The 14324-nt window shown below is 45.4% G+C and overlaps 1 protein-coding gene across 1 annotated transcript; it reads right to left on the bottom strand.

The window, feature by feature from the left end:
• Positions 1 to 231: 231 nt before the first annotated feature.
• Positions 232 to 11494, bottom strand: armc2 (armadillo repeat containing 2). The gene is made up of 12 exons (XM_008299249.1): positions 11286 to 11494; positions 11109 to 11181; positions 10624 to 10789; positions 9962 to 10073; positions 7074 to 7138; positions 6260 to 6361; positions 5090 to 5274; positions 4882 to 4984; positions 4494 to 4708; positions 3694 to 3839; positions 2683 to 2782; positions 232 to 964 (listed from the first exon to the last, which is right to left on the bottom strand). Exons 1-12 carry the CDS (start codon positions 11492 to 11494, stop codon positions 521 to 523), a joined length of 1920 nt encoding a protein of 639 aa, XP_008297471.1. The 3' UTR covers positions 232 to 520.
• Between the last annotated feature and the right edge of the window lie 2830 nt (positions 11495 to 14324).

Raw genomic sequence — 14324 nt, 5'->3', positions numbered from 1 at the left:
TAGCTGTCACTCTGTCTTCATATTCTTGTTCAGCGACTAATTTTATGTTTTTGTCTTCAGCTGCTCAGTTTGCGTCCCGTGTGTTCTTGTTTCCAGCAGGCTGACCTCTGCTTTGTTTATTTAACTCTCTCCCAACTGTCATGAAGTCAGTGTGGGAGGCTGGCAGCAGAAAACGAGCGTTTCACACCCACCTATCTATCAGTTCAACCTGTCCTGAAACCATCTAACCACACGGGAGAAACTCTCACACGCAAACCGAGTCGTCTGTGAGCTGTGACAGAACATCCTGCTCATGCAGTGAAGCGCTGCGCTCTGTCAGAGCAGGTAAACCAGAAGAGGATGTGCTGTGTATCGAACAGAGAGTACTGAGAGGAACGCAGCAAAGGAATGAACAGACAAACGAGGAGTGTGTTTTCGACCAAATTCACGTCTTGTTCCCAGCACAAGGGAAGTGGTCGGTGCGTCGCAGATACTTACTGTACGCACAATGCTCCAAACAGCTATTTTTAAACCCAGATGTTCACACACTGCATCCTTTGTATGATGACAGACAAAAAAAACAAACAGAAAAAGAGAAACAACACGGCTGTATGTCTGCTACTGTCTGTCCTGTTAATGCTCCTCTGTGCTCACCCAGTGTCTCCATCAGAAGCTGAGTGCAGGTCGTGTCTCTGGCCAGAGACGGACCTACAGCCGGGTGGATGCACATGTTTGCCAGCAGCCTGACCAGCTTCACCAGCACGTCGTCGGCCTCCTGCGCGCTAATGGGAGGAGTGGGATACCTGCAGGGGGGCGGGGCTTCCTCCTGCGTGGATGTGTGCGCTGACACATCCCTCCGCTGGTAGCTGCTGTACAGTCTGAGGAGTGTGTCCATACAACTGTCGCACTGGAAGAGCTTCTGGCGAGACTCATCGCTTTTGGCTGTCAGGTTCCCGAGAGTGAAGAGCAGGCGGACGACGAGGTCCTGTAGGAGAGCAGTGGAGATCAGCTGTCAATCACCTGTTAACGGCTTCCCAATTAAATAAAGTCAGCAGTCAATTCAATTAGGTATTTAATTAAGCTGCAAAAGTCAGTAAAAGGATAAAACGTGTTGGGAAAAGTTTCGTTATAGCTTCAAACAGTTTGCAGTTAATCTGAAATAAACAGTCTGTAGATAATGTGTGAGGTGTGTAATGAGCTCTTTCCTGGGTTTATATTTACCAGCTGGACGCATACAGAACTTTATAGACGGTAACTAACATCTCATGTCATGTCTAATAATCTGCTCACTGTTTCCTTAAACACAGCATGAAAGTGGTCTTAAAGGGTTAAATCAAACCATTCATCCTGAGCTGTGCACCTGGTGACACGACCACTGAGTTAATCCACAGTCTTCTCTGGCTTTAGAGGACAATGATCAGATGGTGTGAGCAGCACACAGACACTCCTCTAACCAGATGCTATAAAAAGCCTTCCTAAAACGCAGCTTTATTCAAATGACTCGATGCCACAGATGACAGGAGAAAGACGAGAACGAGCTGCTGGATGTTGGCATGTCGGTTAGGGCTGTGGCTTGAATGTCCACAACGTCGCCATTTGTCGTCTAAGAAATCCTTTAAGATCGCAGGCAGTCTGCCACGCGATGCTCTGGGTGGACGTGTGAGAAAACGTGACCAGCTCCCAAATACTAAGTGCAACTAAACAAAAAATCTAAACCCAGCACTGACTGTAAAAACACACTGAGCACCAAAGAGCCCAACGTGATGTGATCAGATGTCTAATCCTAATGAACCGAACATAAGGAGGTATTACATTTAGAAAAACCTCATTTCTTGGAGGGCTGGGACCGATATATGTCTTTAATTTCTTATAAAGCACTTTGTTAGTTCATTAGTTCATCATCTGAACAGTTTGGGGTCAGTTCGAGCTCCGGTGCAGCAGAGCGTCCTGACCAGAAAGAGGCTGCATCACTTCACCTGCAGCACGGTGAACCTAACCCTAACCCTAACCCTATCAGCGCCACTCACTCCCCAGAGAGAGCTCAGAGCTGTGTGGACGTGCTTTCACTGCAGCTACACCCCGTCTACCAAGAACAGCTACGTCACACTCCGCTTAGTGAACAACACGCTGAGCAGGTGAGCAGGAACACAACATTTCTCCCATGAATGCGTGATGACATGCTGAGGATGGGACAGGCTGTCCCGGGACCAGGAGCTCCTTCATGTTTTGCTGCCCGTTGTGTGTGTGTGTGTGTGTGTGTGTGTGTGTGTGTGTGGGTGTGTGTGGGTGTGTATTTACTCCAGATGAGATTAAGAACACATGTCAGTCACTCCTGATTGCCAGAGTCCCACCCTGTTCTTCTCCTCTTTCCTCCCCCTCCACCCCTACTCAGGCTCACCTCCCATATTTTTTCCTCTTTCTCCTCCCTCCTCCCTTTTCCTCGACTAACTGACCCCCACCTCCTCCTAGAATGATTAAATGTCAAAACACACACGGCAGAGCGCTGGAGGAGGGAACGTTGTGTGTAGATGGACACGGTGTCCCGTAGACGAGCTGGGACTTGAAGGGCGTAAACATCCTACTCTGAGAGGACACATGCTCAGTTGCATCATGAATGCTGGAAAAGTTCATTTTCACTTCTCTGTGTTAACCACAAACTCCAGCAGTGCACAGAAACACACAGGAGGATCTGTGTGGACTCACCTGCTTCTGGTGGTGTTTGCTCAGCAGTTCTAAAAATAGCTGGTAGCAGTCGGGGGTCTGGACCAGAGCGAAGCGGCACTCAGAGTAAGAGGAGAGTTTACTGAGGGAGAGAGGGGACAACAAATACCACTCGTCATTGCTCTGGCTAACGGCTCTGCTGACTAAATATGGTGATACCAACCAGCGCTGCTAATGGATGAGCTGCTCTGGGCTGGATGTTGATTCTGTGTTTTCATTATCTTGGGCAAAAACATCCAGAAGGTTTTTAGCGTCGTCAGTGCTGGTAAAACAGCTTTTCTTTACATTTGACTGAATATTGCTCCACACATGGATGAGGAACCTGCACCAGAGCAGGAGGCCGGAGAGATGATCAGAGAAAAACGGGAGTCCAAAGAACAACGAGCACATCCAGTCTGAACTGTTTCTCTTTCACGCACCATCATATAAGGTGTAAGCGACATTTTTAGCCTAAGTCGGATTGGTCTGTTCTATAAATGCCCTGCAGGCCTACAGTGCTGTATTTTATGTCTGTGCAGCCCAACTGCTCATCACTTTGACTTTCTTTTAGTTCATAATACTTCATATTTCTAATTTTCTTAAATGAACATTTTTAGACTTTTTTCTTCCATAAATGTGACCCATGAACATACAGAAGTCTACATCAGAGTTGCTGGATGTGTTTTCATCAGAGCATGCTGTGCGGCTGATAAATGTGAGTGAAGCCAAACAGAAGTCTGCTAACAGATGTGCAACCACCTGTCATCTGATAAACGCTACCGAACACTGGAAGCTCCTGTTCTGTCAGTTTCAACTTCACACAATGACTTCATGAAAGACAAGGAAAGAAGAGCGGGACGGTGACGAGGAGACTGATCGCTGGAGGATGAAGCCAAAACAAGTGGCAGAGAGTAAAACCTGAACAATCGCCTGTTTGGATTCAGATCAGGACACGCTATGAGGGTGAACTTCAGTGAGTCATAACCAGAGTTGAGGTGTGGCATCGTGTAGTACCTGTAGATTCTGGAAATGTTGGTGCAGATGTCCTGGTCTTTAAAGTGCCGACGCAGCACCAAGCAGAGCTCTGGCAGGATGGTGAAGGAAACAAAGAGCGGACGGGATTCAGGGTGATCAGCGAGGTTCCTGAGGGTCGCCGTCAGCTGCAGAGGCCAGAGAAGAGAAACCAGGTTGTACATGTGGAATCTCAGCAGCCACTGTTACATGTCTGTGCTGTGGGTAGCACACGATGTCGGGCTGATTCTTATTAAAGCCGGCTGCTGGACTGTACAGGACGCAGCTGAGCGACAGGAAACTGTTCAGTAATGAAATGAATCATTCCATCACAAGAAGGAAACAGTGATTTCCAACACACGGCCGCACTGAAAGTTCTGGAAAGTCATGGTGTGCTTATTTCCCTTCTCTAACGGGATAATGAGCTGTGTGAGATATCAAATAAAACACTGGTTCAAGATGTTTGCTTGAGCCAGCTTATGCGGTTTGCAGCAATCATATCCAGTGGAGTGAAACAGGGTGTGTTTTGGCCTGGCCAGCAGCGAGCATCACGCTCACCCAGCAGCTTTTGTACCAGACAAAAACAAAAACATTTTTGTCTAATAGCGGAAAAATCTGCATCAGCCAACAAATACAAAAAGAAGCACTTTTACCATTTGGTTCCCTTTTTTATTGACATGGTGTAACTTTGTGGTTTTTACTCAAACTGCCTGCAACTGAAAAGGAGAATTCAAACGATACCTTCGACAATAACAAACCCTCTGAGCTCTAATGAACATTCATCAGGAGGATCTGTGACACACCTGCACGGCGATGTGACCTGCTGTGGTGAAGCTGGTGTCTTCTACTGTGCAGAGCTTCCTGATGAGTTTCTGAGCCACACCGATGCAGTTCTTATCCAGCAGGAGTCTGACCACGGTCGTGTTTCCAGACAGAAACTTCAAAGTGCCAACACAATACAGCAGAGCTTCTCCAGATGCAGACACATCCTCACTGCAGAGGACATCCAGAAGCAAGTCTAGACAGCAGGAGAAAACATCCATCATTACCGTTGGTGCTACTGGCCATGACAGGGGTTCACAGAAATGAGACTAACTAGACCCAGACAGGTGAATATTAACCCATAAGCAACTGTATTAAAGAACACAACACACTACAGAACAGGAAACTGCTGAAAAACGTCCTCCTGACCAATGATGGAGCTGCTCTGGAAGAGGACGTCGTTGCTTTCACTCCGGCTGATCTGAAAAACCAGCTTGCAGATGTTGAGCAGGTTGTTTCCACTGACGCACAGCTGGAGAGAAAAACGTAAAAAAAACTTTCAAACAACTTTTGCACTGAGCAGCGACACACAAACACCCACAGACACACGTTTGTGCAGAACTCACAGACGACTCACAGTGAGGCAGAGCTCGGCAATGTGCAGGTTGAGCCGGGCCGAGCTGAGGTCAATGAGGCGGAACAGTGTTCGAAGTATCCCCGACCTCCTCTTACAGCGCCGGCCGAGCATGTCCGCTGCTGCCAAGGTGCCGTGGAGACCATCGCACAAATCACACAGGCGGTCCAGCGAGTCCTCAGGGCTGCCTGGCATCGCAGGCCAGCATCGCATGAAAAGTATGTCAAGCTCAGGACAACATGTCAAACGCTCACTGAGAAAACAGACATTCCTAAATTCAAACACCCACTGGTGTGTGTGTGTGTGTGTGTGTTGGCCAGTGTGTGTCCATATAAATACAGACCAGGGACGTTTTATGGACGCTGTGGTGTGTCTGTAGAATATGCAGGCGGTCTGCTTCATGGTGTACAGGAATGTGAGGTTAAATCCTCAACATCAATAATACATTGCTTAGCAGAAAATTAACATCCTCCTCCCTGTTCTAAGAAGCTGCTCCGAGTTTCAACGGTCAGATGCTGCTGAGGAACAATCCTGCAACAGGCAGCAGCAGAGGAAGAGAAAGGGTGGAGTCTTTTCCTTGTTTTTGAGGTAAAATAAATGTTTTCCTTGCATAAATAACAGGGTTTGGCCCTTTCTAAAAAGGATTGGACACAGTCTCACACTCTGCTGCCATTTCTCACTGAGTCTGTAAGGTGTTTTATGCATGAGCCAGAAGGCCCTTGGTATCATAAATATTTAATATTTATCTTTCAAATGAATTTTCCATTAAATTTGTAGAGTGTTAAAATATTTACAGCCATAGATTTCATTTCATGGCTGCCAGACTGCAGTTTCAGGCGAAGACAATTCTGTATAGATGCCAAACAAAACACGGTTCTGTTTGTCTTTCTTCAGCGGCTGAAGTGACAGAGCTTCTGCATTGTGTAAGACTTCATGTATGACTTTCTGCCAGCGCTGAAACATCTATTTTTCATCCTGCAGTTTGAAAATGAACTGTAATAAGGATGCACAAGGAAGAAGAGCTAACAAGAGAAGCGTATCTCTAATAAACGGACCAGAACCAGTGCAGCCACAACGCATTTTAGATTCTTAAACCTAAAAAGGAGAAATGCCGTAGCTGGCTTCATGTGTTTACTGTTTCTGATGCTTTTCTTATTGTATCGGCCACAATACCTGCAGCCACACTCTCCAGCTGCTGAAGCAGAGGAGCGATCACATCATTCCACAGCAGTGACTCTGCATTCTCCTCTGTGCTGTTGTCTCCGAACCCCGGCTCTGAAATGTGCAGAGAGAATTGCAGTTACCCAATTACCACCTCCAAACACAGGCGCGGTGAGCACGGTTCACAAGTTCACTGTCTTAAAATAAAACAGCAGGAAGTTTGATGCCACATTGAAAGGTCACCATCCACAGCAACACTTCCTCCGATGTGTGTCTGCGAAACAGTCTGCATGTGGGCATGTGAGTGTGTGCATGTGCGGTGAAAACACGTGGGCAGTGTGTGTTTGTGCATGCAAATGTCTGCGATGTCTCAGACGCCGTGCACCTTTTTGGTGTTTTTTGCTGAATATTTGCATACCCCCTTGCTTGGTGTGATCCAGGAAACTGTGGTTGCACAAACCAACAGCTCTCTCAGCGATTGGCTGGCTGCCTGTCATGGTGGAAATTGGGCCCTTAGCAACAACACCCCAATCAAACTCTGACACTTTTGAGGTTTGTTCAGTTACAGAGAGCGAGGCGTGTCTCCGCTGCTGGTGAAACAACATCTCTGGGCTCCAGAGTGTGACATTATACGTATATTACTGATTTAGTCACAGCTTTATTAGAAATTAATTTGATGTAAAATCTCAGAGTGAATGAACAACATCAGGCAGCGCTGTAGCTGCACTTCACCTCTACAGGCCGCACAAAACACACCGTTTGTGTTAAATATACCCGGCTTTGTAAAAATAAGACTGTACGGTTCATTTAGTGCGTCTGGACAAACCTGTTCTGTGTTCTGCTCTGCTCTCTGTGGGTCCTGAGTCAACACCGGGCGGCTTCAGTCTGCTGCTGACACAAAGGAACACAAGAACATGGAGAGTGAGGTTATATCAGATCTAGAGACGAGACAAAATGTTCTTGTTTCATTACATGTAGCTGACGTCTGAAACTGTGGCTCAGTTAGACAGTGACATAATTACAAAAAGTTAAACTAAAGAATAAAAGCCTGAATCTAAACTGCTGTAAATTGCTGACTTTATATTCTCTCCATAAGACCGGAGGTGTGTTTCCATCAGGCTCCACTGGGTGTCGCTGTTGCAGCAGAGGTTGAGGCATGTGCAGGGTCTGTTGTCTCTGTTCAGTGTGTACATCTACACGTATGCAGATACATGTGTGTCTGTCTGCCAGTTTGTGTGTGACTACCTTTAAAGTGTGTGTGAGTCTGTGTGTGTGTGAGGTTGTGTGTGTGTGTGTGTGAGGCTGTGTGTGTGTGTGTGTGTGTGTGTGCCCGTGTGCAGCACCAACTGCGATCCCCAACAGACAGGAACTTAGGTCTTGTGTTTGTGGGCAGTCTGGTTAAAGCTGTTGTCACTGTGAGCCGTCTCCAGCGTCTCTGTAGCTGCTCCCAGACTCACGCCCAGTGTCATGCTACGCTATGTGTCGTGGCTTGCCCCTGCATGTCACTGTTACATCTTCCTCTCCAGGCTGCACTGCTCCACTCACACGCAAGGAAAATTACTCTGAGTGTATTCTGTGGCACATGACAGGTGGTGTGTCTTATGACTAAGTACGAGAGAAAATAATTATTAATAAATACAGATAAACACGCAGCAGCATGTTAAGTCATCCTTATCACCTCTGCTACTGTAAGATCTACTCCACCAATCACACAAAAGGAGTGAATCAGCTTAAAGTGGAAAGATGTAATCGCTCCCATAAGAGACAAACATCACGCTGTGTTCAGACCAAAGCTTCAGCATCACATCAGCTCAAAACACTAAATCTCAAGATGGATTATTTATTTGAGCTTTTACACACAAATGACAGATATTAAAAAATATATATCCTTTTTATTTTATTGGAGCATCATCGCAAAGTGTATGTAGGATGATGTAAACGTTGGTGTACAGTGAGGCATGAGGCTATTACTACAGAGCACACTATTAATTTGGAGGCTTAGTGATTGGCTGAGGCTGGCACACAGGGCATGTGCAGCAGGGAGTGCTGGCTGAGGCATGCTGCAGTGAATGTCAGGGGGCTTTGGCTATGTATGATAGGATTAAGAGGCTGATAATAAGGCCTCTTTGTGTGATTCTGCATTCTCTGAGACATGACCTCATCCCTGTCTTCGGCCTGGCCAGTGCACTGCAGTCACAATACATGCTGCTGCCAGCCTTGCCCAGATGGGCACCCAAATCTAATAGAGAGCCATTTGGAGCTATAGAGCTCTGGCTTATTGGAGAAAAAAAGAAGCTAGTGGATGTCTAATCTCCCCTATCTTTATATCTCATCCAGCTCATCATATTAATCTGTCATGCTGCGTCCATTTCCACTTGCAGTCAGTGTGTTTCTGCCTGAGCTGGTCTGTCTAAAGCACCTTTATGTAGCTCACTGCTACACTGGAGAAGCGTGCTTCAAAAACTCTGACCCAACACTTGTAAAGAAGAGGAAGTCTTTAAGTGTGTCCTATTTAATCATAAAGTGACCACAGTCTAATCACCGGGACGTCTCTTTGTCAGCAACAAGTTACACAAACATTGCGTGTTAACTGGGCTGACGAGGGAGGAGGTGCTGCTGCAGGCAATGGCCCAGATTTCCTGTAAAAGTGTTTTATGGTCTGTCCCCCCTCAACAGCCCCAGCTGCCCCACCCAATCGATAGGCGGATGGATTGTAACGACAGCCCCCGACCTCATGCCCAGAGTTATGCCCCTCGTGCTGACACACAGCTGATGAGGTCGGCAGAAAGAACCGAGCTTTCAGCCTCCCTGCGCTGTGAAAGTGTAAAAGCTGACACATGATAGTAATGACAGATAGAGGCAGTTTCATCGGGAATGAAACTCGCCAAGAAGCTGCATTTAGCTGAAGATATAGTGTACGGTGAAGTATACGAGGGTTTAAACCGGGGTCGAGTGTCTGAAGCTGAAGAATTTGTTCTGTTCGTCGGTGACACTGGTGCTGGTCCAACGGACTTCATACATTCAGCTGTCACTGTTGGTAGCAGAACACATGGAGGAGGTTTTGGCTTTGGGTCAAGAACATTATAGCTTTAAAAGCCTCCTACTTTGAAAAATGTAGTAACGTGGTAATTAAAGGAACAATCCTTATTTTTTGACTGTACATATTAAATCCTCATTAAGATTAATTATTGAAGAGCCTGAGCTACCGAAGCAGCATCAGCATGTGTTCCTCAGGTGATCATGCTTTAGCTGATGTGTTGTATTAAACAGCTTTATAAAACACCGTCTGATTGATATGGTCGATGTCAAAGAAATGCCAATTAATCTAATAGTTATAGCGATGTTTTCAGGCATTTAAGCAAAATCTAAACCACAAAAGATTATATTAACATCAGCGTCACTAAAGCATTTCCTGCTGTGATCTTCTCTGACAAGGTGTCCGCATTAGCAACAGCATTAAGCAAAAAGACCTTCTGTCAATAAAAAGCAATCAGAAAGGCAAGAAAGCAACGAGGACGATGTGATGAAAGGCAGAAGGAGGTGATGGAGGCACCGTCACTTCCCTCCAGTAACGGCTGCCTCTGCAACCTGGTGCCAATAAATCTTCAAGTCATTGTCGCTACGGTCAAAGAGAGGGAGCCGGAGAGGGCGGAAGGCCAGGAGGAGAAGGACCGAATGTGTGCTGGAAGTCAAACAGAGGGACAGAACGCTCACCTTTCACTGGCTGTTCTGCGTGGGCCCGGTTTGCCAGGACCACTGTCTGCGCTGGAAACTCGTTTAGCCGACGGCTGCTGTTGTCTCGGGGCTGCGTTTAATCTCTCTCTCACTGAAACACATGGAAAAGACGCGACAAGCAGTCATTTACAGGCTGCTGCTGTACGCTGAGGAGCTGATTCATACAACAAGCACACCGTACAGCATATCGTATATGCACAGGTAAACTCATCCAGGTAGCTGTCTCATTGTTTTAAATGGCAGGGCAGTGTGTGCAGGAGAAGGTTTGAGGGGGAGAGCAGTCATTTTCCACTCAGAACAGCAGCAGTGAATTATGCTTTTCAGCCCAATCCGACCACCGAGAATGTAAATCAGGTAAAACGTCAGCATGTGAACGGCTCTGTTCGTTTCCCTTTGAGAAAACTGCTTCAGCACAAGCAGAAGATTTACAGTGATGCAACATAAAATAAAAACAGGTGTGTTGTTTCCTAGATTCATGTTGTACCCACTAAACACAGTCTAATAAATTCTGATATCAGCGTTTTATTTAAGCGCAGTCTGGATGATTCTTACCAACAATAATTTACTTCATGTGACTAATATGTGACTTTCTTTTCTAGCATCCCTCCTGAGCTGAGGCACACTTTGTTTTCCTTCCTTACCATTTGTGAGTCCTTCTACAGGCGGCAGCGTGGTGAGCGATCCGGCCCTGAGGAGGCGGGCCCGTGACCCTGCCAGCCCCCTCCTCGCTGCAACTGGGTCAGTGGGCGGTTTGGGAAAGGCCTTGGATGGATCCTCGGCATCGCAGGCGACTGGAAACTTTGGCTTCTGCCGCAGCACAAACACATCACCAGCGTGTGATGGAGAGTTAGCCAGAGGATTCATTCACAGGTCACATCGCTTTTATGCAAAACCAAATCCCATAATTTCTACAGCTATCTCTGAAATGCCAGAAATGTATATCAGGATCCCACTCATTAAAACCAGAGAAGCTTTCATCTGGTCTGGTGCACAGAGGTCCGTTATTCCACTTAAATGAGTAGACGTGAACATTTTATAGTAATACTCTGAATACTATCTCAGTTCACTGCAAACACCACGCTCTTGCATCGACTACAATACATAGCTTTTGTGTGAGGGAACATACGTGGTCCAGAGGAGCCAGTCGAGTCCCAGAACCGGGCCTGGAGTCCGGAGCATCAAAATTCTGAGCATGAAGACTGCCAAGTAAAAAACAATTACTGTTACACATCATCTGAGAACCACAGTGGATCCCAGAACCTGACCACCTGAAATAAATCTGAATGTGGCGTCTGTGACTAACCTGAAGGTAGATGGAGGCCGGCTGTCCCGTTCTGCACCAACAGAGCTCCTCCCAAACAGTCGTCTTTGTCCATCCCTGGGCGTAAACGGTCGGTGGGTGGACTGAACTCGCAGGGCCTGTCTGGCTTCACTGACTATCTCTGCACTGGTTTTCCTCAAAGCGCTGCGCCGCGGGATGAAAGGGCTGCAGACTTCATGTTTAGTCTCCATAGAGGACGCTTATACCTACGTGGCATTAGACAGGAAAGTCCACAGATGACTACAGGGTGCATCAGTGACGGGAAACAGTCAGACATCAGTTAGAACATCGTAGTGCAGGTGAAAGGTTTCTGAGGCTGCAGTGAAAAACATCCAGCATCCAGGTACTGCTGCTACCAGGAGAAGTCCTGTGTGTGACCTCACTGGAGCTAAAATATGAAGCATTATCAGAAGAAAATATCTAAGCATAAAATAATGCCACAGAATGGCATACATATAATTTAATGGGTTTTTTAATCAATTAATTGGTTAATTGTTTAGTTCATAAAACACTGTAAAATTATGTAGAAAATCTCTTTAAATTTTCCGAAGTACAAACTCACACATGAAACACGTTTTTAGTGTGATTAGCAGCACGACGTGTACAGATACAGCTGAACCCAGACGTTTACATCCACTGTATGAAAAGACTTACGAGCTTTTGTTTCTCACTGTCTGACATTAAATGTGACTGAACTTTTCCTGTTTTAGGTCAGTTAGGATTAACAAAATTATTCATATTTGCTAAATGCCAGAATAATGAGAGAGAGCCTCCACAGCATGATGCTGCCACCCCCGTGCTCCACAGCTGGGAGGCTGTTCTCAGGCTTCAAGCTTCCTCCGTTTCCCTCCACATGGTCATTAAGGCCAAACAGTTCAGGTTTAGTTCCATCAGATTTCTTCAGATGTTCCATGTTGTCACCAAAGGAAGCAGCATGTTTGAGGTGAGCCTTAAAATACTTCCACAGGTGTGCCTCCAGTTAACTCACATGTTGTCAATTAACCAATCAGAAGCTTCCAAAGCCATGACATCATCACCTGGGCTTTCACAAATAGTTTGAAGGACCTTCGTGGATGTAAACTTTTGACTTTGAAGAAAATAATAAAAAATTCTCTTTCTCATTATTTTGACATTTAGCAAATAGAAATAATGTTGGTGATCCTGACTGACCTGAAACAGGAAAAGTTTGGTCTGATTTAATGTCAGATGGTGAGAAAAAAATAAAATGATGTCTTTTTATACAGTGGATGTAAACTTCTGGTTTCAGCTGTATCTAATTTAACACAACGGAGAAAATCTATAAACAGTTGAATTCATTCAAACACACATTTTTCTTTTTAAAACATTCATAAAATAGCGATTTAAAAATATATATTTAAATACAGTCAAATAGTGTCATTTTACAGTCAAACACTGTAAAAGAACAAATTACCATCAATAATTTTTTTTTTTAAATGACACAGACATTATTCACAGTTTTGGCCCATTTTTATGGTTAACATGGAAGTTAGTTAATTTTAAAAATCTGTTATTTTATTAGCTATTATCTACAATTAAACAAAACAAGGAAGCTGTAAAATAACAGTAACATGTGCAAAACAGCAGACTAACAACAAAACTAACAACACAGCTAAAAACTGTTAAACTGAATAAATCATGAGGTTGTGAGCCGTTGTGCTCCACCATCACAGCCTCTGTGCTCCACCATCACAGCTTCTGCTCATCAGACGGTGGATCTGGAGAAACTGTGCGAGTGCATGAGAAGTCCCTCTGCGCGTTCACGCTCCGTCTCCATGGTGACAGAATGCCGCCGTGCAGCTTACACAACAAACCGAGAAACTAAATAAAGTTCACATTAAAGAGGACAAGCTGCTGGGTTCGTGTCGTAGGAGAACCTGAAGACTCCAGTTCCTCACTGACGGTGACCAGGTCCAGCTGAGGAGCTGCTGGGAGGCACGAAGAACCCGGTTCCGACTGGAAGCTAGTTTAACGGACAGAGGATAAAACACTCACCGTTAAGCCCGGTTCGGTCCTCTGTGGGCAGCAGTCAGGACAGAACGCACTCCAGATGTGAAGGCAGACCTCCAGGTCCAGAACAGAGACACCATGACACCTGGACCTTGTCATGAAGAGACAAGTTTCCCAGCAGCGACCTGCAGAGCTGATGGCACGTGAACGAGCTTGTCTGGAGCGCGCAAGGTGACGCGCGTTCACCGATGTGAGCCCGAGGCTGGTGCTGGTTTAACCTCATTACAACCAGTCCACGTGTCTTCACCAGTTCAGACGCTGTGAAGGACCAGTCCAGCTGCTCTCCACACTGGGCCTGAGATGTTCTCCTGCACCAGAACTTCCTGGTTTCAGTCATGACGGTCTTGTTTTGCAGATTATAGCTCCTAGAATAACTGCAATGAGATAATTTCTTTATTTCATAGACAAAAACCAAATCATGTTAATTAGAGTGTAAACAAGAACGTTGGACAAACCAAACACAAACATCAGAAACAACGTTATCTCCAGTCTGGGGGTGATTATTCTCATTGTCTGTACATCTGCTGATTATTCTCAGTATTCAGTGTTTCTCTAATTTCTTATTTTGTCTATAAACCAAAAACGTTCAGTTAAGAATAGTCGAGGAGAAAAAAACTCTAATTCAATAAACAGGAATCAGAGATTTTAGATAGCTAACCATTGAACCAGTTAATGATCAAAGTTTGTTTGATAGCTGACAGCTGATCGATTGATCCTTGCAGCCCTGCTGTAATCCTGGATCTTCTGCCTGACTCCAGTAAACTGGGATAATTTCTTTGGTCACAGTTGTTCATTTACAAGAGAAGTTAAACGTTCCATAAACGTTTGCTCTCACGTTATACGTTCAGCTGAAACCAGACGTTTACATCCACTGTATAAAAAGATCAAACCTGTTTTTCTCTCCTTATCTGACATTAAATGTGACTAAACTTTTCCTGTTTGAGGTCAGTACGATTACCAACATTATTTATATTTCAAGAATAATGAGAGAAT

Source organism: Stegastes partitus, unplaced genomic scaffold, assembly GCF_000690725.1.
Source record: "Stegastes partitus isolate 25-593 unplaced genomic scaffold, Stegastes_partitus-1.0.2 Scaffold1395, whole genome shotgun sequence".
Classification (NCBI taxonomy): domain Eukaryota; kingdom Metazoa; phylum Chordata; class Actinopteri; family Pomacentridae; genus Stegastes; species Stegastes partitus.
Note: the sequence above shows the minus strand (reverse complement) of the source record. Positions and strands in the feature narration are given on the sequence as shown.

Coding starts and splice junctions, on each gene's coding strand:
- armc2 (XM_008299249.1), bottom strand. CDS start 11,494: ATGGAGACTAAACATGAAGTCTGCAGCCCTTTCATCCCGCGGCGCAGC. Junction 11,182..11,285: donor CGGCCTCCATCTACCTTCAG/GTTAGTCACAGA, acceptor TTTACTTGGCAG/TCTTCATGCTCAGAATTTTG. Junction 2,783..3,693: donor AACATTTCCAGAATCTACAG/GTACTACACGAT, acceptor TCTCTCCCTCAG/TAAACTCTCCTCTTACTCTG.